General features: G+C 41.0%; 1 protein-coding gene across 18 annotated transcripts in view; it reads right to left on the bottom strand.

The window, feature by feature from the left end:
• The window catches only part of LRRFIP2 (LRR binding FLII interacting protein 2), a 183,844-nt gene that overhangs the window by 119,887 nt on the left and 41,150 nt on the right, over positions 1-22,807 (bottom strand). For all 18 annotated transcript variants that reach the window (XM_077491726.1, XM_077491733.1, XM_077491737.1 and 15 more), the window contains exon 2: positions 10,937-11,078. In XM_077491726.1, the coding sequence (XP_077347852.1) occupies positions 10,937-11,078 (142 nt within the window). The remainder of the gene's footprint in view (positions 1-10,936; positions 11,079-22,807) is intronic.

Below are 22,807 nucleotides of genomic sequence, written 5' to 3'. Positions count from 1 at the left end.
TTGGGGTTTTACATATGCCCATTGCATGTGTGAGCAATATATCATTTAGTGACAACTTTGTGCAAAGAAAAAAATATATATATATTCCATGGACTCAACATGCCTCTCAGTAAATAGCTTGGGGTGTCTACTTTCCAAAATGGGGTCATTTGGGGGGGGGGGGGGGGTTTGTGTTATTTTGTCATTTTATGGCCTTCGAAACTGTGATAGATAGTGAGGGAGTGAAATCAAAAATTTGCACCCTTAGAAATCCTGAAGGCAATGATTGGTTTTCGGGGCGCCGTACGCTGCTAGGCTCCCAAAAAGTCCCACATATGTGGTATCCCCGTACTCAGGAGAAGCAGCAGAATATATTTTGGGGTGCAATTCCACATGTAACTATGGCATGTGTGAGCAATATATCATTTAGTTACAACTTTTTGTAAACTTTTTTTTGTCATTATTCAATCACTTGGGACAAAAAAAAAATTATATTCAATGGGCTCAACATGCCCCTCAGCAATTTCCTTGGGGTGTCTACTTTCCAAAATGGGGTCATTGGGGGGGGGGGGTTGTACTGCCCTGCCATTTTAGCACCTCAATAATTGAGATAGGCAGTCATAAATTAAAAGCTGTGTAAATTCCAGAAAATGTACTCTAGTTTGTAGACGCTATAACTTTTGCGCAAACCAATGAACATAGCTTATTGACATTTTTTCTTACTAAAGACATGTGGCTGAATACATTTTGCCCTAAATGTATGAATGTATGTATGAAATGTATGAAAATGTGGGAAGAAAAGGACGCAAATTTCGTTTGGGTACAACACTGCATGATCACGTAATTACCAGTTAAAGCAGTGCAGTGCGAAATTGTAAAAAGACCTCTGGTCCTTATGCTGACAATTGGTCCGGGGCTTAAATGGTTAAGCTTTAAAATGTTGTTCTGACAACCTATTTATACATCTCTTCCATACTATATAGGCAGAACGACCAAGCTATTACTGGTATGATCAGATTTACTGTGTCCTGGATCACATACCTGCTAACTGGACAGAAGTAATGTTGCCTAGAAATTGCCCAGTTAGTAGGTTGTAGCCGCAGAAGTGATACAGGAGCAGGAAATTTGCAAGAGATGTAGGAGGTGACCAGATTAAAATATTGACTTTACAAAATAAGAAATAGGCAGGAAAACAGCAAATACACACCTTGTGCATTTAGCTGTTTTGTTGGGGTTTTGCATATTTTACCTAACATGTTCTAAACTTTGTACACATTGTTTAAATAGCAGCCCTGTTAGACATCTGTAAACTGCACCTGTTAGACTTGCCCAGCTCTTTGTGGTGTTCAAACAGATACCAACAGCTGATCAGCAGGCACATAATTCTATCTATAGAACAACTTCCTAGTTCACAATATAGTGATGACACAGGCCCAACTGTCTACTGATAGTAAAGCCATCTGCTATTCCGGAGTAAATTTATCTGCCTTATTTCTTAAACAAAGTTATTTTGTGAAAGGAAACTCCTTCCAAGTCATGTAATGCTTTAACAAAAAGCTATAACTGCACCATCAATAAATAGATTCGTCATCTTGGGATACAAATTTTGAATTTAAAAAAAATGTATAGATTTTTCAAAAGCAGAATATTTTCTTCATCAAAATACACCTGCACCACTCACTGCTGTACGTTGCATGTGAGATTTCCTGTGGCACTGTATGGAAAGATGCCTAGTTACTGCAAAAAGTAACATTTATCCACAGCTTAAAGAATAATTGTCATAAGAATAACATTTAGCACTAAAATTCCCCCCACCTAAGCCAGTTTTAGCCACTAGATACTTACCATTACTGTTTCAATGTCTACTGCATTCCTTTCAGGCTGCATTCACACCGGAGTGTAGCGTCTGAGCATTTTTTTTTTTTGCGTTTTTAATGCGCAATTTGCATGTTTTTTTTTACATAATTTATACTTTTTTTTTTTTTAATTAGCCAATAGTGAAAACTATCATCTGTTGCATCATTTGTTGCTTGTTTTGCAGCCTTTTTTTTAGCTTTTTCAACAGCTTTTATTTCTTTTATTAATTGTATTCATTTTTTTTTTTTTAAAGTTAACCACTTCAGCTCCGGACCAATAAACACCTTAAGGACCAGAGGTCTTTTTGCAATTTCGCACTGCGCTGCTTTAACTGGTAATTGCGCGGTCATGCAATATTGCACCCAAACGAAATTTGCGTCCTTTTCTTCCCACAAATAGAGCTTTCTTTTGATGGTATTTGATTGCCTCTGCGATTTTTTTTTTTTGCGATATAAATGGAAAAAGAGCGAAAATTTTGAAAAAAAAAGATATTTTCTTCTTTTTGTTATAAGAAAAATCCAATAAACTAAATTTTAGTCATACATTGAGGGCAAAATTTATTCAGCCACATGTCTTTAGTAAAAAAAATGTCAATAAGCGTATATTTTTTGGTTTGCGCAAAAGTTATAGCGTCTACAAACTAGAGTACATTTTCTGGAATTTACACAGCTTTTAATTTATGACTGCCGATCTCATTTCTTGAGGTGCTAAAATGGCAGGGCAGTACAAATCCCCCCCAAATGACCCAATTTTTGAAAGTAGACACCCCAAGGAAATTGCTGATGGGTATGTTGAGCCCATTGAATATTTATTTTTTTTGTCCTAAGGGATTGAATAATGACAAAAAAAAAAAAAAAAAAAATTTTTTTACAAAAAGTTGTCACTAAATGATATATTGCTCACACATGCCATGGTTATATGTGAAATGACACCCCAAAATACATTCTGCTGCTTCTCCCGAGTACGGGGATACCACATGTGTGGGACTTTTTGGGAGTCTAGTCGCGCACGGCACCCCGAAATCCAATCACCACCTTCAGGATTTCTAAGGGTGCAAATTTTTGATTTAACTCCTCACTACCTATCACAGTTTCGAAGGCCATAAAATGCCAAAATAGCACAAAACCCCCCCAAATGACCCCATTTTGGAAAGTAGACACCCCAAGCTATTTACTGAGAGGCATGTTGAGTCCATGGAATATTTTATATTTTGCCAAAAGTTGCGGGAATATTACAAACTTTTTTTTTTTTGCACAAAGTTGTCACTAAATGATATATTGCTCACACATGCTATGGGCAGAAGTCAAATTACACCCCAAAATAAATTCTGCTGCTTCTCCCGAGTACGGGGATACCACATGTGGGGGACTTTTTGGGAGCCTAGTTAACTAGCTACCTAGCGACACTAGCGACACTGATGCAGCGTTCAGAAAAATTATCGCTTAGTGACACTGGCAAAAGGGGGTGAAAGGGTTAACTAGCGGCAATCAGGGGGTTAAAAACATTATTGGGTAGTATATCGGGGTACCTAGCGCTATAAAAACCTGGCGGTGAACCTAAAAAAATAACTAGCTACCTAGCGACTGTAGCGACACTAATGCAGCGATCAGAAAAACGATCGCTTAGTGACACTGGCAAAAGGGGGTGAAAGGGTTAACTAGCGGCAATCAGGGGGTTAAAAACATTATTGGGTAGTATATCGGGGTACCTAGCGATATAAAAACCTGGCGGTGAACCTAAAAAAATAACTAGCTACCTAGCGACACTAGCGACACATGCAGCGATCAGAAAAATGATCGCTTAGTGACACTGGCAAAAGGGGGTGAAAGGGTTAACTCTAGGGGCAATCAGGGGGTTAAATCTTTATTGGGGGGTGATAGGGGGCTACCCTGGACCTAACACTAACTGTCCTGACAGTTTTTACTGTCACAACTGACACTGAATGCATTGATCAGTAAAGAAATGATCAATGCAATCAGTGACACTGTGACTGGGGGGGGGAGGGGGGGCGGGGGGGGATCGGGGGGCGATCGGGGGGGGGGGATCGGGGGGGGTTTGTGTGCCTGTGTGTACCTACATGTCAGTGTAGTGTTCGTGCAGACTTACTTTTACTCTTCTCCTCGTAGTCCGGTCAAAAAGACCGCCCCGAGGAGAATGACATCACTTCCTCCTTCCTGTGTAAACAATACACAGGGGAGGAAGCTTCTCATTGGCCAGGAGCGATCCAGAGGGGGTGGCCGAAAACCAACGGCCATCCCCTCATCACGGAGCGCTCCTGGACCGAATCGGACCGCCGTAACCAGCGGGAGGGGGTCCGATCGGACCCCCCACCCGCTGGAAGGCAATCACGTAGATGTACGTGATTGTGCCTGCCTGTGCCATTGTGCTGACGTACAATGGCAATACGGCGGTCCTCAAGTGGTTAAGGGGTAAAGTTAAAGGGTATATAAACCTACATAATGATTTTCTGCCAGCCCCTCTCTTATAAGCTTCCATCCTGCACTGTGCCACTGTTTATTAGAAACAAAGCCTCTAAATACCTTTTAGTGAAGTATCTTCAGGCCGGTCATGTGACTCCGAGCAACTATGATACTCCAATCCAGGGCTACAGCAGGAGCAGCCAAGCTCTCCCTCTGTCAGCCAGGAGTCACGTGACCACCGAGCTGGTGGCTCGTCTCCACCCGCTGTAGCCTTGGATCAGAGTATCAGAGCGGCCAGAAGTCACACGTCCACCCTGAAGATACTTCAAAAAGATTTATTATTAGAGGCTTTGTTTCTAACAAAGACATAGCACAGGATGGAAGCTTAAGAGAGGGGCTGGCTTTTTTTTAACGTTTTAGTATCTTATTATAAACAGTGTGGGGGGGCAGAGACAGACTCCTGAGCTGACAGGCGGGGGAAAGAGCACAGAGGAGACACAGTGGGATGACGAAGGGCACGTACACTCACTACGGTGTCAGGGCTCAACAGTCATGACAAACAGTGGTCAGTTTACAGAGGGGAGGGCAGAAACTGGCAGGATCAGCAAGGTTTTTTACAGCTTCCAGAAAGACAGGTTAGACAGCACAAGCACCGTAAAATGTTTTTTTTTTTTTTTTTAGGGTTACACTTTAAAAGTTAGGATTAGGGTTATTTATTTTTGGTTAGGGTGTAAACACCACTACTAATACATGAATAAATTGTAAAATAAATACACTAATAACTAATCATAAATAAAAAATAAAAATACAATAAACGAATACTATGTAATAAATATTTAACCCCTAACCCCTCCAAAAAAACGAAACACCCTAAAACAAAATATATTATAATATATTATTATTAATATTATTATTATTATTATTATTATTAATAATAAAAGTGTATTTAATATATTGTTTAAGGGTTGTTTATGTATTGTTACATATTTTATGATCATTTTTCGTTTTTTGTGTATTTATTTTACATTACCATTTTTTTTTTTTCATTTAGGTAGGAATATTGCAAAAGAACATGAGACAAACCGTGCAAATGAGCACAAAAACACGCAAAGGGTGAATTTCCATTCATGTCTATGGTAATAAAAACATGCAAATCTGCCCAATCTGAGCTATAAAAAAGCTCCATAACTTTGAGCTTCATTTGTTTGGCTTTAGGGGACTTGGAGTGGATATGTGAACCAAGTCCATACAGAATAATTTTATTTTTTCTCCTCCAGGTGTGAATAGGGCCTCAAAGTTATAAGCAACTGTCAAAAAATACTAGCACTTTTAACAAAAGCCCAGTTCATGGCATGTCTTCACAATTCTGTCATATGTATGGGAAAAGGTATGGAGACAACGTCTTTCTTTGAACATGGGGCAGGTTTAACCTGTGGGTCTGCAGTGTATAAAAGAGAAGGCTACAAGTGCCTAGTCCCCATTCCTCCACAGAATGCCATAGCTGGGTCAAGCTAAGCCAGAAAAACACACTTCTGCTGATTCAACAGGAGCTTCCTCTATTCCACTCAGCATAAGCTGTGCTGACAGATACCATGAAGTGGGCAAGTAGAAGAGAGCATACACATTTTTTTAAAAGTTAAAAGAAAAAACGATATTAATTATACTTCCATTACAAGTGAAATATTAAAGGACAAATATCCAGAAGAGAGTATGCAATACATTATACTATATGGTCGAAACCGAACGAATGCGAACCAGAAATTGACAAATTTTTTAATGGTAGCCAGAACATGCAGTAACCAGGTAGTGCTAATATAGGATCTGATATTTTAATAATCATAAGATGAAGGAAAAAGGAAGGCATATACTTTATAATCTAAATATGCACCAATATTTAAAGTAATTTCAACCAATCTTTATTTAAAAACAATATTCTGCTTTCCTTTTACCATTGTTGAAACGTAAATACGGCAAAGCAACAGGTTCATTTTAAAGCGCACCTGTGTACAGACTGAGGACATTAATATTAACATACACTTAGGTCCATAAATATTTGCACACCAGCACAAGTTTTATAATTTAACTCTGTATGCCACCAGAATAAATTTAAAACAAAATAATCCAAATGAATTTGAAGTGCGACTTTCAACTTTAATTCAAGGGGTTGAACATAAATATCAAGTACAAATGTTAGGAACTGCAACCATTTTTATACACAGGCCCCCCATTTTCAGGGGCTCAAATGTAATTGGACAAATGAATATAAAAATAAAATGTTCTTTTTTAATATTTTGTTGAGAATCCTTCACTGGTAATGACTGCCTGAAGTCTGGAACCCATGGACATTACCAAAGACTGGGCTTCCTCATTTCTGATGCTTTGCCAGGCTCTAACTGCAGCTGTCTTCAGTTGTTCTTTGATTGTGGGTCTCTCTGCCTTTAGTTTTGCATTCAGCAAGTAAAATGCATTCTCAATTGAGTTGAGATCATTTGACTTGACAATTACAGAATATTGCACTTCTTTTCCTTCAAAAGCACCTGGGTTGCTTTTGCAGTGTGTTTCGGATCTTTGTCCATCTGTACTGTGAAGCGCCGTCCAAGTAACTTTGCTGCATGTGGCTGAATACTGGGCTGACAGTATCTCTCTAAACACTGCAGAATTCATCTGGCTGCTTCTGTCACACCAAACACCAGTGCCACTTGAAGCCATGCATGCCCATGTCATCACACGGCCTCCACTATGTTTTACAGATGAGGTTGAGCCTTCTCCACACTTTTTTCTTTTCGTCATTCTGGTACAGATTAATCTTAGTTTCATCCGTTCAAAGAATGCTTTTCCAGAACAGGTCTGGCTTTTTTTTAGATGTTTGTTGGCAAAGTCTAATCTGGTTTTTCTCTTCTTTAGGCTTATGAATGTTTTGCATCTTGTGGTGAAACCTCTATTTGCTCTTGTGAAGTCTTCTCGATTGTAGACTTTGACAAAGATATGCTCACCTCCTGGAGGGTGTCCACTTGTCTGGATGTTGTGAATGGGATTTTCTTTACCAGAGAGAGGATCCTGCGTATATCCACCAGTGACTACCGTGGATGTCCAAGACTTTTTATGTTGCTGAGTTCACCAATGCGTTGTTCCTACCTCAGAACGTTTCAAACTCTTGATTTGGTCACTCCTAATGTTGCTGCTATCTCTCTGATGGATTTGTCTAGTTTACAATGGCCTGCTTCACTCACATGGACGGCTCATTTGAACGCATTATGTAGGTTCACAGCAATATATTCCAAATGCAAATACCACACTTAGAATCAACCCTAGACCTTTCACCTGCCTAAATTAAGAAATAATGAAGGAGTAGCCCACAACTGGCCACAAAACAGCTTTTGAGAGTCAATTGTCCAATTACTTTTGGTCCCTTGAAAAAGGGGGGTGGCTATTCTTAAGACCCCTTTCACACCAGGGCGTTTTGCAGGCGCTATAGCATTAGAAATAGCGCCTGCAAAACGCCCTAAAGAAGCTGCACCATTGTGTGTAGTGTGAAAGCCCCGAGGGCTTTCACACTACAGCGGTGCGCTGGCAGGACGTCAGAAAAAAGTCCTGCCAGCAGCTTCTTTGGAGCGGTGAAGGAGCGGTGTGTTTACCGCTCCTCCACCGCTGCTGTCCATTGAAATCAATGGGGCAGCGCTGTAATACCGCCGGCAAAACGTCGCTATTGCGACGTATTGCCGGCGGTTTTAACCCTTTCGCGGCCGCTAGCGGGGGGTAAAAGCGCCCCGCTAGCGGCCGAAATGCGCCGCAAATCTGCCGCAAATCTGGCGGTAAAACACAGCTAAAAATAGCAGCGTTTTACCGCTGACGCAAGGTGCGGTGTGGTGTGAAAGGGGTCTAAGAGCTGTAATTCCTAAACCCTTCCTCCGATTTGGATGTACATAGTACATACCCTAAAATTAAACAGCATAGTGTGCACTTTCAGCCCATATCCATTATATAACTATAGCTTGAATAGGTTTTGGTAAATACCTGACAAAAAAATGTGCCTGTGTCCAAATATATATAGATCTAACTGCATCCATAACAATCAGTAAAAGAGCTTTAAAACAAGCCACCCTTGACCTGCTTAGCTGCACTGTGAAGCAATCCCTTCTCAAAGATCACAGCAAAGACGACACACAACGCACATTACATGCACTGGTGGGCTGTGGCGACATTTATTCTGAATGGCATTCTAATGTATCTGCCCAGCAGGCAATACACTACCCCGTTTTGCATTGCCAAAAAAGCGGACTACATTTTTTTATTTTGACAAAAGTTATCAATTTAATAAGACATTTCTCACACATAGCATGGGCATACTTAGAATTACACCACACTCAGTCTCTTTGCTGGCTCGGAATACTTTCACCGGCTTCAGAATTGCCTGTATGTTGCTGAACAGGAAGCAGTTAGGGTGCTCTAGGGGCATAAATTAGGCATCTAATTTTCTGACTGACATTTTTGTAGGTCCTGGAGAACCAGGATAGTGGAAACAATTGGGGGGACTGTCTTTTTGCGCTAGTACCGATATGGCGGCGATCAGGACGCCGGCATGGTGTATGATGGTGATCAGAGCACTGTCGTGGAAAATGGCGGCAGTGAGGGCGCTGGCATGGCAAAAGGTGGCAGTCTGAGCGGTGGTATGGCAGCGATCAAAAAAAAAATTAATTGGAAGATAGTCTAGACATAAAAAATTTCCAAAAATTTTGAAGGCATGATTTTTTCCTGGAAAAAATGTTACTGTTCATAAAAAAAAAAAAAAAAAATTGAAAGATATTTTGTTACACTGGGAATGTGAAATGCAGTGCATACAAAAGTATTATTCTTAAAATTAAAGTACTGCTTATTAAACTAAACTTGCTTTTTAAATTTTTATTTTTTCATTACAAAAACTGAATAAGTACTGTACAGTATATGTTAAGAACATTTCAATCATAGAACAGGTAACCACCCCCCTTTCCCTTTAAAAGAATGTAAAAGCTTCCTGCCAATGTGCATTTTCAGTTATTGACAATGCTGAGCCAAAGGCCTATATTGCTCTTGCAAGAGCTTGATGAATGTTCTGATTTTCAGGTGTCATTTCTCTATAAAAGGGCAAGTATATTTTTGAGAGGCGGTGGTTTGCAGCACTTCCTTACTTGAAGATGCTGCAGGTGAAGAAACACTTTGTGATGATCCAGAAGCAGCAGAAAGAGTGTTTCTGGAATGAGAACTCTCAAGGGAAAATCTCCTCGCACTATTATTCTGATCCTCATCATTTCATTCCATAAAGTATTTTTTATGTGTTTAGGGCACCTCTGGCATGCAAGGATGTGTTTTTGTCATCCTTGTAGCATTTGGAAAAGAATATTTCTTCTCACAATATTTGTAAATTGCAGATTTGCACTCAGCAGAAATTGCACTGTAGAAATGTTTCCAAACTCTAGATGTTGGTCTCACCACTTTACTGAGAGGAGGAAAAGAAAAACAAATTTACAGACCAGTCTATAGGTAAACATTATGCTGTGAGGGTGAAGAACATAAGGAATCGTTTAAAGCAAGGGTGTCAAATGCAATTTCATTACAGGTTGTATCAGAATTACGGCTGCCCTGGAAAGGCATGCTACATATAGAGTGCAGGTCCAGGAATCTTTCACAGGCTGTTAACATCTCACTACCACCCATTCGTGGCTTTGACTTCTGCACCGCTCTCCCCATCGTCTACCTCTGCACCCATCAGATCTAATCCCCCCCCCAGAAAGCTTCATCACACCCCACCTATCCAGCTTGGCTTTAATACCCCCTGGCAGTGTAGTGGCTCCACCTCTCTCTCTCACTTCCGGGCAGATCATTGGTCAGCTTGTGTGCACCCAGGCACACATGGGGATCACAGTGCAGCTTACCATGTGATGCCATTCCACACTGCACCTGTATCTCCCTCGACTCAGTCATGACTGCAGGACAGCCAGAGAGGCACTGAGAAAAAAGCTGTCCTTGTAAACACAGAACGAGGGGACAGAAATGATCATCTATTATATCCCAACCATCACCCAAATGATGGAGCTCACAGAAAAACAAAACTGGAGCATTTCCCTTGTAGTGTCCCCTGGTGGCAGAAATGCTTATGTCTCTTGCTTGAGAATTGCATTGAGAAGTAGTGTTACTTGAATCATATTCAAGGATTTGCTTGTCTTCAGCTGAGGAAACTTGCAATATTTTAAGATTTTACATTAGGGTCTTAATGTTATATAGTTTAAATACCATGTCATAAATATATCATTGTAAAATTCTCCTGGAAAAAAAAAAAAAACATAAAACAGCTTTAAAAAAATATATATATTTTTTTTCCCAGGCCTTCCCACTCTTAGTCTTCACGGGTAAAGGAAGACACAGAGAACAATAAAAGCACTTTCAGAAGTCCCAACCATTTCTCATGCTACCAAAAATGATTTTTTGCTGTTTGAGAGATTTACTGATACATGCAAATTGTCCAATAGGAATATGGAAACCAAAAATAAATTAAAACTTAACAGAGCTTTTAGTGCTTCCCCACTCTATCCATTACTATATGAAAAGTGTTGGCTAGAGTTGTGCTTTAAGATAATACAATATGGAATGATACTGAAAAACAAAGAAAATAATGGAGTTTCAAAAGTATCAGAAATGTAACCAACCTCTCTTGCAATATGACTAAGGGCTTCATCTTCAGCAGAAAATCTGTCTTTAATTTGGGTACGTTTCCTTCCAGATCCAGGAGTCCCCATTTTTTTCGTTATTCCTATCCAAAGTTTCCAGTTCCTCTTACCAAATTTACAGCTGTTAGTAAAAACAAAAAAAAAGAAATTACACAAAAATACAAATGGCAATTATTCACATATAAATCATTTGTATTCTAAAGCTTACCATATGTATTATAAATGTTACAGGCACGTAGCAAAATTTAAAGGGATATTAAAGTATTTTTTTGTTTAATATATAACACTTTATATTTACCTGCTCTGTGCAGTGGTTTTGCACAGAGCTGCTCTAAGCCTTCTCTTCTCGGGTCCCTCACCGGCATTCATGGCCCCTCCCACCGAGTGCCCCTAAAGCAAGTAGTTTGCTATGGGGGCACCCGAGCCAAACCTCTGTATGTCCATTCAGACACAGAACCATGGCTTTGCCCCATCCCCTCTCTCTACTTATCGACTCACTGACTGATTGACAGCAGCAGGAGCCAGCGACACCTGCTACCCTCTCTCAGCCAATTAGGAAGGAGCATCCCAGACAGCCAAGTCTCGTGCGACATTGCTGGATCGAGATGGGGCTCCTGCACACAGAGGCATTTTATCTTAGTACGGTACATAGAACACATTCAGATAAAAAAAACATTCTGCCTTTACAACCACTTTAACTAGGTTCCATTTCACCTCCTACTTATTAGCAAGAAACATCTTTAAAGTGCACCTTTCCTAATTAAAATATATAGGCTGCAATTACTGACCACTCCCTTTGAGAATAATAGTTTTCTAGCTTTCATGTTGATGCTCTGGTGTTAAAGCTGAGTCACTACCCTTAAAACCATTTTAAAAAAAGATAAGAAATACAAACACTTCTCTAAGACTCCTTTACAACATGTATAATTGGGATTTGTGACCTATATGAAGCTAGATGCAGCAGGGAATAAGCGATTTACAAAAGCAGGTCACTTAAGATAGCTTTCATACTTCTCGCATGACAGGTGCACTTTAAGTACAACTGTCAGAGAAACACTGTAGGCTGCCACAACTGACCTCTTGAAAAACTACAGTTGTCTGTGTGTGTTTGTCTTTATTACTTCTGAGTCACAAACTTAGAATCAGATGGACTTTTTTTTCAACCAGACTATGTAACCTGTACAGCCGTGCCCAAACGTTTTGAGAATAACACTAATATTAATTTTCACCAAGTCTGCTGCCTCAGTTTTTTTGATGGCAATTTGCATATACTCCAGAATGTTATGAAGAGTGATCAGATGAATTGCAATTAACTGAAAAGTCCCTCTTTGCCATGAAAATGCACTTAAAGAGATTGTAAAGTCTTTTTTTTTTTTTTTTTATAAACAAAAGGTTACTTAGCCGCTCTGTTGCAGTGGTTTTGCACAGAGCAGCCTGGATCCTCCTCTTCTCAGGTCCCTCTTTGGGGCTTCTGGTCCCTCCCTCCTGTCGAGTGCCCCCACAGAAGGGCATGGGGGCACCCGAGCTGCAGCTCCGTGCATATATTCAGACACAGACCTGTGATTCAGCCCCACCTTGTCCCTCTCCTGATTAGCAAACTGACTTTGAAAGACAGCAGCGGGAGCCAATGCCAACGCTCCTGTGTCTCAAACAATTGGGAGGGAGAGTCATGGATGGTGGAGGCACTTGTGTACATCGCTGGATAGAGATGGGACTGATGCACACAGAAGGCTTTTTTTCGTGAATGCATTAAGATAAACAAAACGTTTGCCTTTACAAGCCCTTAATATAAAAAAAAAAAAAAAAAAAAAAACACATTTCCACTGCACTTCAGGCCTGCCACAAAAGGACCAGCTGAGATATCAGTGATTTGCTCATTAAAGTGGTTGTAAACCCTTACAAACCACTTTAACCTACAGGTAAGCCTAGATTAAGGCTTACCTGTAGGTCCAAGAAATATCTCCTAAACCTACAAGGTTTAGGAGATAATTTCCGAAAGACAGGCACCGCTGTCAACAGCGCGCAGGCGCACTGAGTGCTCTGCAGTTAACGGCGATATGCTGGGAGTGACGTCATTGCGGCTCCGACAAATGAGAGCGCCGGAGCAGCGAGACCCACCAAGAAGATGGAGGCTCCGGACTACAGGGGACAGCGGTGACTTCGCTGGCTCCTGTGTCAGTTAAGAGACACATAATGGACTACTATGCGATGCATAGTAGTCCATTATGCTTTACCTTTAACGTAGGTGTCAGTGTTGATGAGGACAAGGCTGGAAAACACTCTAATGCTGACTTAGAAACAGACTGTGTGCTTTAAAAGAAGTGTGGTGCTTCAAACCAGTGTTCTCCCTCTGTTAATCGTGGTCACCTGCAAGAAAACATGTCCAGGTATGATTGCTTTGCACGAAAGGGGATTCAAAGGAAAGGATATTGCTGCTACTAAGACCGCACCTAAATCAACCATTTATCAGATCTTTAAAAACGTCAAGGAGAGAGGATGTGAAGGCAGCAAGAGTGCCAAGAAAGTCCAGCTGTGGGATCAGGGCACCACCAGTGCAGAGCTTGCTCAGGAATGGCAGCAGGCAGGTGTGAGTGCATCTGCACGCACAGTGAGGAGAAGACTTGGAGGATGGCCCGGAGCCAATGGCAGCAAAGAAGCCACTCCTCTCCAGGAAAAACAAAAGGGACAGACCGATATTCTGCAAAAGGTACAGGGATTGGACTGCTGAGGACTGGGGTGAAGTCATTTTCTCTGATGAATCCCCTGATTGTTTGGGGCATCTGGAAAAAAAACTTTTCCGGAAAATAAAATGCAAAAGCTACCATCAGACCTATGTCATGCAAACAGTAAAGCATCCTGAGACTATTCATGTGTGGGGTTGCTTCTCAGCCAAAGCACACTGACAATTTTGCTTAAGAACACAGCCATGAATAAAGAATGGTACAAAAATATCCTCAAAAGAGCAACTTCTCCCAACCATCCAAGAAGAGTTTGGTGACAAACAATGCCTTTTCCAGCGAGATGGAGCACCTAGCCATAAGGCAATAATGATAACTAAGTGGCTTGGAGAACAAAACATGGAAATGTTGGGTCCATGGCCAGGAAACTCCCCAGGCCTTGATCTCACTGAGAACTTGTGGTTAATCCTCAAGAGGCATCACAAAATAAATCCAAGCTCCAAGCATTGATTATGCAAGAATGAGCTGCCATCAGTCACGTGACCCAGAAGTTACCTGACAGCATGCCAAGGCGAATTGCAGAGGTCTTGAAAAAGAAGGGTCAACACTGCAAATATTGACTCTTTCCATAAACTTAATGTAATGGTTAATAAAAGCATTGACACTACTGTAATGCTTGCAATTATACTTCAGTATAGCATAGTAACATCTGACAAAAAGATCTAAAAACACTGGATCAGCAGACTGTGAAAAATTTATATTTGTGTCATTTTCAAAACTTTGGGCCACGGCTGTAGATACCAGCTAATGAAAATCAAAAAAATATCAACTGTATTTCAAACCTAAAAGCATCAACAAGACAGCAAAGTAACCCAATATGAACCAACTTGTGAGTATGAATGTGTCACCCAATAAACTAAACACTTTACCCGAAACCTAAAAAACAAATAAATATTCACGTAGCTGTGCATGGGGGAAATATGTATAAAACACATTCCAGGCATTTTTTGTTTTAATTTAGTGCCGCAATGTCGCCGTCCCAACAAAAACTGCAGATCACAGTTATGACTAGTAAAAAAATGTAATAAAAATTCCACAAATCCATCCCTTATTTTGTAGATTTAACACTTATTGCAATTTCTTTGGCCAAAAATAAAAAAAATAGTTTTTTTTATTCAAAATTGCTGTTCTTTTTTGTTTATAACGCAAAAAAATCTAAATCGCAGAGGTGATCTAATACCGCCAAAAGAAAGCTCTATTTGTGGGGAAAAAGGGACGTCAATTTTGTTTTTATACAACGTTGCACGCCCAATTGTCCGTTAAAGTGACAGTGTTGTATCCCAAAAAAAGGCCTGGTCATTAAGGGGCCAAATCTTCAGGGGCTTAAGTGGTTCGAGACACACTTTCACCTAGCCAGTTCAGTGTATTTTGAGATTGACAGGCAATGCCGCATGTCAAACCTGGCATGCCAAATTAAGACTGATGCACAGCGAAGCATCGTGGCAACGTAAACAGACCTGATCAGCAATTATATCAGCTTGCAATTGTAAGGCAGTGGTAAAAACTGCCAACTGCCCGTTTTGTCCTTTCTAGATCATCTGTGTGAACCGAGTCTTACTGCCTCAAAAAGTCTTACTTAGAATTGGGCTGCAATTTGTCTTTTACTCAGAGGTGCATTTATAAAAAATATTGCAGAGCAATTCATCCTGTAAAACAGCATAAACATGTGTTCTGCATAAATGCAGGCAAAAAAAAAAACAGTTACAAGGCTACATTTTTCTCCAGGTCAGATTTTTTTCATTCATAAGAACAGCATTAAATCAGGAAATACTACATTACAGACACTGAATGGAGCTAATGATCATAGTAAATAAGTATTTAAAGAGGAACTGCAGTCTGCTCACATTTGTAAGAAAAGCATATTTTATATTCTGAAGCTTCCCTCCAACCATTTTGCATATTTTATATATACTGCGATTCTGCACTTTGCCAAATATGCTGCAGAAAATCTCCTTCCACCAAGTTTGGCTGCAACCATTTTAACTGTGGGAAGCTGAAGCTGATGCCTGTTCACTTCCTGTATTTACACACACAGAAGCAAACCTCCAGCCCTGCAGCTCTCACTGGCCCTCTTATGACTCATCCCCCCTCCCTTCCTGGCAAACTCTCCCGAGAGAGAGAGCTGTGTATGATGCCATAAGCCTAGGCTTTTTACCAGACAAGAAACAACAAGTGGTCAGAAAAAAAAAAATTTTGCTATCCAAAAGGTAAAACAACAAGGGCAGAGGATTTAAAGTGGAAGTAAACCCATTGATTTAAACAGTTAAAAAAAAAAAGGCATGCCGGGAATATGCTAACTGCACATTGGCTGTGCTCTCAGCCAAACTATCAAACCATCCAATGGCTGGTGTCATGACGAATCACATGTGCAGCACCATGGAAGTTTAAGATTAAACAGAGGCAAATATGGCAGCTTCCTTGGCTGAAAAAGATAGGGGAGTTTACTTCCACTTTAATAGACGGAAAGATGAAAAAAATTACTGAAGTTCCACTTTAATATGATCATTGGCTCCATCTAATGGTTATAATGCACTAGTTTCCTAATTCGCTCTACATACAGTTTGTCATGACGAACAACTCAAAAAAAAAATTTTTTCGTTTTGAATGGAGTGGAGAGGGATTAGAACCCCTAATGGTTTTTATTGCCGTCTGTATACCCACTAATGAGATTCACCTTCTCCATTTGTCCCGTTTATCATTATCATTAAAAGTGAAAGTAAAGTAAATCACAAATTTTGGATTGTCCTCAGAAAAGTAAAGAGGTGGAAATCTTTTAATGGGGACACTAGTTCTGGTGACCCAGGGGTCCCCAAGGATTTCCTCCCACTTCCCGTTTGGCTGTGGAACAGGAAGTGAAGGGAAATCTTTCAAATGGGACACAGATGGTGTAAAAAAAAAATTTTTTTTTTTTTTTTAAAGTTTTGCATATTGCTCTACTTTAAAAGCACTGACTTTTTTTTTCCCCCATGTTATACAGTGCCTTGCAAAAGTATTCACCCCCTTGGCTTTTTACCTATTTTGTTACATTACAGTCTTTAGCTCAATTTTTTTTTCTGAATTATATGTGATGGATCAGAACACAATCGTCTAAGTTACTGAAGTAAAATTAGAAAAATATGTGCATAAAACTATTTTTCAAAAATAAACACTGATAATTGGCATGTGCGTATGTAATCATCCCCTTTGTTATGAAGCCCATAAAAATGCTCTGGTGCAACCAATAACCTTCAGAAGTCACATAATAATTTGTGAAATGATGTCGACCTGTGTGCAATCCAAATGTCACATCTGTCATTACATATACACAATTTTCTGAAAGGCCCCAGAGACCGCAACACCTAAGCAAGAGGCACCGCTAATCAAACACTGCAATGAAGACCAAGGCACTCTCCAAACAAGTAAGGGACAATGTTGTTGAGACGTACAAGTCAGGGTTAGGTTATAAAAAAAAAATATCCAAATCTTTGATGATCCCTAGGAGCACCATCAAATCTATCATAACCAAATGGAAAGAACATGGCACAACAGCAAACCTGCCAAGAGACGGCCGCACACCAAAACTCACAGACCGGGCAAGGAGGGCATTAATCAGAGAGGCAGCACAGAGACCTAAGGTAACCCTGGAGGAGTAACAGAGTTCCACAGCAGAGACTGGAGCATCTGTACATAGGACGACAATAAGCCGTAAGCTCCACAGAGTTGGGCTTTATGGCAGAGTGGCCAGAAGAAAGCCATTACTTTCAGCAAAAAAAAAAAATGGCACCTTCTGGGTTTGCAAAAAGGCATGTGGGAGACTCCCAAAACGTATGGAGCAAAGTGCTCTGGTCTGACGAGACTAAAATTGAACTTTTTGTCCAAATGCTATGCCTGGTGCAAACCCAACACATCACCCAAAGAACACTCTTTTTTACAGCAGTTGGGACTGGGAAACTGGTACGAGTTGATAGAAATATGGATGGTGCTGAATACAGGGATATTCTTGAGCAAAACCTGTACCACTCTGTGTGATTTGACGCTAGAACGGAGGTTCACCTTCCAGCAGGACAATGACCCCAAACACACTGCTAAAGGAACATTTGAGTGATTTAAGGGTAAATGTGTTGGAAAGGCCAAGTCAAAGCCCAGACCTCAATGCAATAAAAAAAAAAAAAAAAAAAAAAAAAAAAAAAAAATCAGCGGTCAGACTTAAAGATTGCTGTTCACAAGTGCAAACCATCCAACTTGAAGGAGCTGGAGCAGTTTTGCAAGAAGGAATAGGCAAAAATCCCAGTGTTAAGATTTGGCACTCTCAGAGACTTAGCCAAAGCTACTTGGAGCTGTGATAGCCGCAAAAGGCGGCTCTACAAAGTATTGACTTCAGGGGGGTTAATTGTTATGCACATTGACTTTTTCTGTTATTTTTTTCCTATTTGTTGTTTGCTTCACAATAAAAAAAATAAAGAAAAAAGTAGTGGGCATGTGCTGTAAATTAAATGATACGAATCCTCAAACAATCCATGTTAATTCTGGGTTGTGAGGCAACAAAACATGAAAAATGCCAAGGGGGGTGAATACTTTTGCAAGGCACTGTATGTAAGCTGGAAAGACTCACTTTCATTATTGATACTGATGACCAGTTTTTACAGTGCATAAAGTAATGGAAAATCTAAAATGTTTGAGTTGTTAAGGTAACCGCAGGGTATAGGAAATCTTAGAATGAGTATACTAGCTCTGGTGACTGTCTAAAAGGGGATATCCTTACTGCATCTCAGAAGTGAAGAGCCATCTTCAAACCATTCCCTACTTTATCCAAAACTAAAAACTAAAATCTTTTTTTGTTTTATATACACTTACATAAAGTGCAATTAACCTTAAAGTACCACTAAACACACAAATAACTATCAATAAATGGTTTATTACATGATGTTCATACTCTGTCACCATAAAGATTAAATTTCTTTATTCTGCAAAACACCTGGTTTATCCTTCTTTATCTCCCCCTTCTTTTCATGTCCCCAATTCAGATAGGGATTTTGCAGAGTACTGTTGGCAGCTTTGTACATGCTCAGTTTTCAGGGAGTTTCTATCGTGCATTTTCTCCCTATCACATCTGAGCAGCCCATGTGACTATAGAGTCATAAAAGTGGGCGTATAGAGTGGTAAATGACAGCCCACTCCCCCCCCTCCCTCCTCCATGCCCACTAACCAACTAAACACAATGTGGGAGGGATATTACATGTACATTCATGGAGGCTTCACCTCCCTCTTATTCTAAGGCACAGGCTGGAGGGGCATGACACAGCCTGTGACTGGCAGAAATCTGTCCACACCACGCGACTGCCAAAATATAAAAAAATAAAGATTTGATTTCAAATATATACAGTATGTGTAAATTTTTAAATTGTCAGTTTATTACAGGTGTACCATATAGAAATGTTGGCACTGAAACCGGAAATGCAGGATGCACTTGGCCAAAAACGATAGTTTTAAAAAATATTTATATTTTTAATTAATATCATCAATTTAAACTAATATGAATTTATCGTCGGCCATTATTAGCACCTATAGCCTGGGTTCACACTATTGCGATGCGGAAAGCAGCACGATTCAGGTGCCGGTTCCCGAATTGCATCTCCCTTGCAGGTAGTTCACACTGCCCTCTGCAAACCACTTCGGGTGTCAATACAAAGTTAATGACACCCCCAGATCAGTTTGCAGATTGCATTGCCAACGGTCAATTCGGACAAAAATCGAATCGTAACACCCATACCATTCTAGAGCGGAAAAAAAAAGGTTCCTGCATACAACTATATGGCTGAATTCACATTGCAGACATCACATGTGATCTGCAAAATATACCATAAGGGGTTTTAATACTGTACGAGTGGAAGGGACTGAGGGAGCTCTAAATGTCCAATGGTTAGGGGTGCAAATTACTTGTCTTGGGTGCCGACAACCCACGCTACGAAAATCATTTTACTGTTAGGGGTCCCTACAACTTGGGAAATTTTATCAAGGGGTCACGGCATTAGAAAGGTTGAGAACCACTGCCCTAGAGCAAGAGAAGCCGAGGGCAGCCATAAGCATGGTCTCAGCAGTGAAGAAAAGAAGGAAAAAGACAAAGAAATAAGGATCGAGACAAGGAAACGAGGTAGGGGCGGATGAGGAGAAGTCCTGCAGGAGGGGGAAGTAACAAAGTTAGTTTGTTAGTTAGGAGAGACCCAGGCTGTTTGGATGCAAGGTGGGAAGAGCATAGGACCAAGGTGACCATACTTTGAGGAGTTTGGATTGAGAATCATTTAGAATACTTAACAGTTTGTCATTAATCATAAGTTCAGTTAAAGTGCTCTTCACCATAGCAAAACGGAACAGAGGGCTTCTTCCAAGCTCTGGCTATTACCCGTTTAGCAGCTATAAACAAATCTAAAGCCAGTTTTTGTTGGTATGAGATCAAGCCCTGGTTTGGTTAGTGCAACAAGGTCAGTTTTGGCTTCCCTATGTACAAGTATATGGAATAAGGAATGTAGGAGACAAAACACTGAACCAGAACCCTGTGAGGAGAGGACAGGACCCCCAGATGTGTACTACATTTACCACACCCTCTGAAGCACAGTTTGCTATAGGATGGGTTCAAGCTCACTGCCTGGTCTGGGACCCAGTACCATCCTAGAAGAACTTTGTATGCAGTTTCCAGACTAGCCGTGTTGAAGGAGCACTTAGCCACAGAGGACCAGGCCTTGTTCCAGTCTTCTGGATCAAAGGAGATCTCCAGGTCCTGTTCCTACCGTAACTTATAAAATGCGGCCGCAGAAGAGTCTATAGCATTTAAAGAACAGCAAACAATCAATATAGCACCTGGTGCACCAGGGGAATGGAGGCAAAAGTGTTAAAAAAAATGTTTTTTGGAAAAGAGAACTAGAGTTACCTCTCAGCGAAGAGACCCAATGGCATAGTTGAGTGTAGCGGAAAAATACCTTAAGGGGTGCCTCGAAGGTATTATGGAAAATAGGCCGGGAGAGAAGAGTGCGGAATTAAAGAAAATGTCGGACCTCCAAAAATACATGGGTGGACCACCAGGAAAAGGAGCTCTGTTGGTCAAGGCCTGGTGGAAACAGGGGGTTATTGAGAAGAGAGCAGAAGAAAGGGGGGACAAAAGATTGCCCGAGTAGCAAACAGAGTCCCAAATTTTAAAGCTGTGACACAGGGGGGCTAGGAGAGGAGGGGCAAAGCTCATGAGGAAGCCACAGTAAGGCTTTAAGAGGAATTGGGCCACAACTGGGGAGTTCAAGAAGCACCCACAATGGGATTTCCAATGTTAATGGTAGGGATGCACCGAATGTTTCGGTGGCTGAAATTATCAGCCAAAAATGGCCTTTCCGACAATTTGTCCAAAGAGAAAAATGGCCGATAATGGTGCCGAAAATGGGGCGGAAGCCCCGTCCGTCGCCGCCACCCATCATAGGGGTGTTCTATAGCGCAGGAGAGCCGCCGCATGGTTAATTAGAGTGCCAGGAACATCACAGCTTTCATTTCATTTTCCCACCGCGCTGTCACATACAGCCCCTTCCCCAGGGAACTTTGATAGACATTTCACCCATCCCAGGATTGGACGGGTGATGGGTCTACCAAAGTGCCGGACAAAGAGGAGGGGCTGTGACGACGAGCATGTCCCCAGTCTCTGACCATCTCCTGTACCACGTCCCCAGTCTCTGACCATCTCCTGTACCACGTCCCGAGTCTCTGACCATCCCCTGTACCACGTCCCCAGTCTCTGACCATCTCCTGTACCACGTCCCCAGTCTCTGACCATCTCCTGTACCACGTCCCCAGTCTCTGACCATCTCCTGTACCACGTCCACAGTCTCTGACCATCTCCTGTACCACGTCCACAGTCTCTGACCATCTCCTGTATAAAAATATTTTTTAAATAAATTTTGGTATCGGTCATTTTCCGCCTAGTGTATTTTTCATTTTTGGTATCTGTTTTCGGCACCAAAACACCCATTTGGTGCACACCTAGTTAAAGGAGTAAGATTTGTTGGGAGATCTGGGCAGCCTGGCAGTATTTAGCCAAGTTAGGGACCTCAAGACCTCCTCGCAGTCTATAAAGGAAGCCCAGATAAAAAGGAGGAGAAGACCCTGTTCTGCAATAGGTGCAAAATAAAAAAAGGAGGAGAAAGGGGCATAGAATGAAAGGGTACAAAAATAGTAGAGAACTTTGGGGAGGATGGTCATCTTGACAGAGTGAATATGGCCTACCCAGGATAAAAGGAGGGGAACTGCCAAAATTGCATTAAGGGACCTCCAAACTTTTTTTTTTAAACATGAAATCTTTGTACATTTTTCATTTTACAGTAGAACTTTTTTTTAGCCTTTCCTGGCACTGAAAGACATGCAAGTAAGCAAGACTGGGTCTGAATCTTCTTAAATTCACGATGAATCTGTCGCACTTGGCTAATATTTAAGGTGACAATTTATTTAGAGAGCCTACATTTTCTAAATGGTGGCTATTTTAGATTTCTATAAAAATAACAATCTGAAAATGAACATGTTCAATGTATTGCCATATTATTATTATTTTTTTTATTATTATACAGGTTTTATATAGCGCCAACAGTTTGCTCAGCGCTTTACAACATAAGGGCAGACATTACATTTACATTACAATTTGGCACAAGAGGAATAGGAGGGCCCTGCTCGTTAGAGCTTACAATCTAAAAAGGAAGGGGCAATTGATACAGGAGGTAATTGCTGTGGGGGATGAGCTGATGGGGGAAGTAAAACAGTGTTAGTTAGAAGCAGGATAGGCTTCTTTGAAGAGAAGGGTTTTCAGGGATCGTCTAAAGATGGATAGATTAGGGGACAGTCGGACAGATTGGGGTAGGGAGTTCCAGAGGATAGGAGAAGCTCTGGAGAAATCCTGGAGGCGAGCATGGGAGGAGGGGACAAGGGAGCTAGAGAGCAGGAGGTCTTGAGATGACCGAAGAGGGCGGTTTGGTTGGTATTTTGGGACCAGGTCAGTGATGTAGCTGGGGGCAGAGTTATGGATGGCTTTGTAAATTATTGTTAGTACTTTGAATTTTATTCGTTGGGTGAGTGGAAGCCAGTGCAGGGATTGGCAGAGAGGGGTGGA

The sequence above is a fragment of the Lithobates pipiens genome, unplaced genomic scaffold (assembly GCF_037356315.1).
Source record: "Lithobates pipiens isolate NorthernLeopardFrog02 unplaced genomic scaffold, aLitPip1_a1.2 Scaffold_19, whole genome shotgun sequence".
In the NCBI taxonomy this organism is placed as follows: Eukaryota; Metazoa; Chordata; class Amphibia; order Anura; family Ranidae; genus Lithobates; species Lithobates pipiens.
Note: the sequence above shows the minus strand (reverse complement) of the source record. Positions and strands in the feature narration are given on the sequence as shown.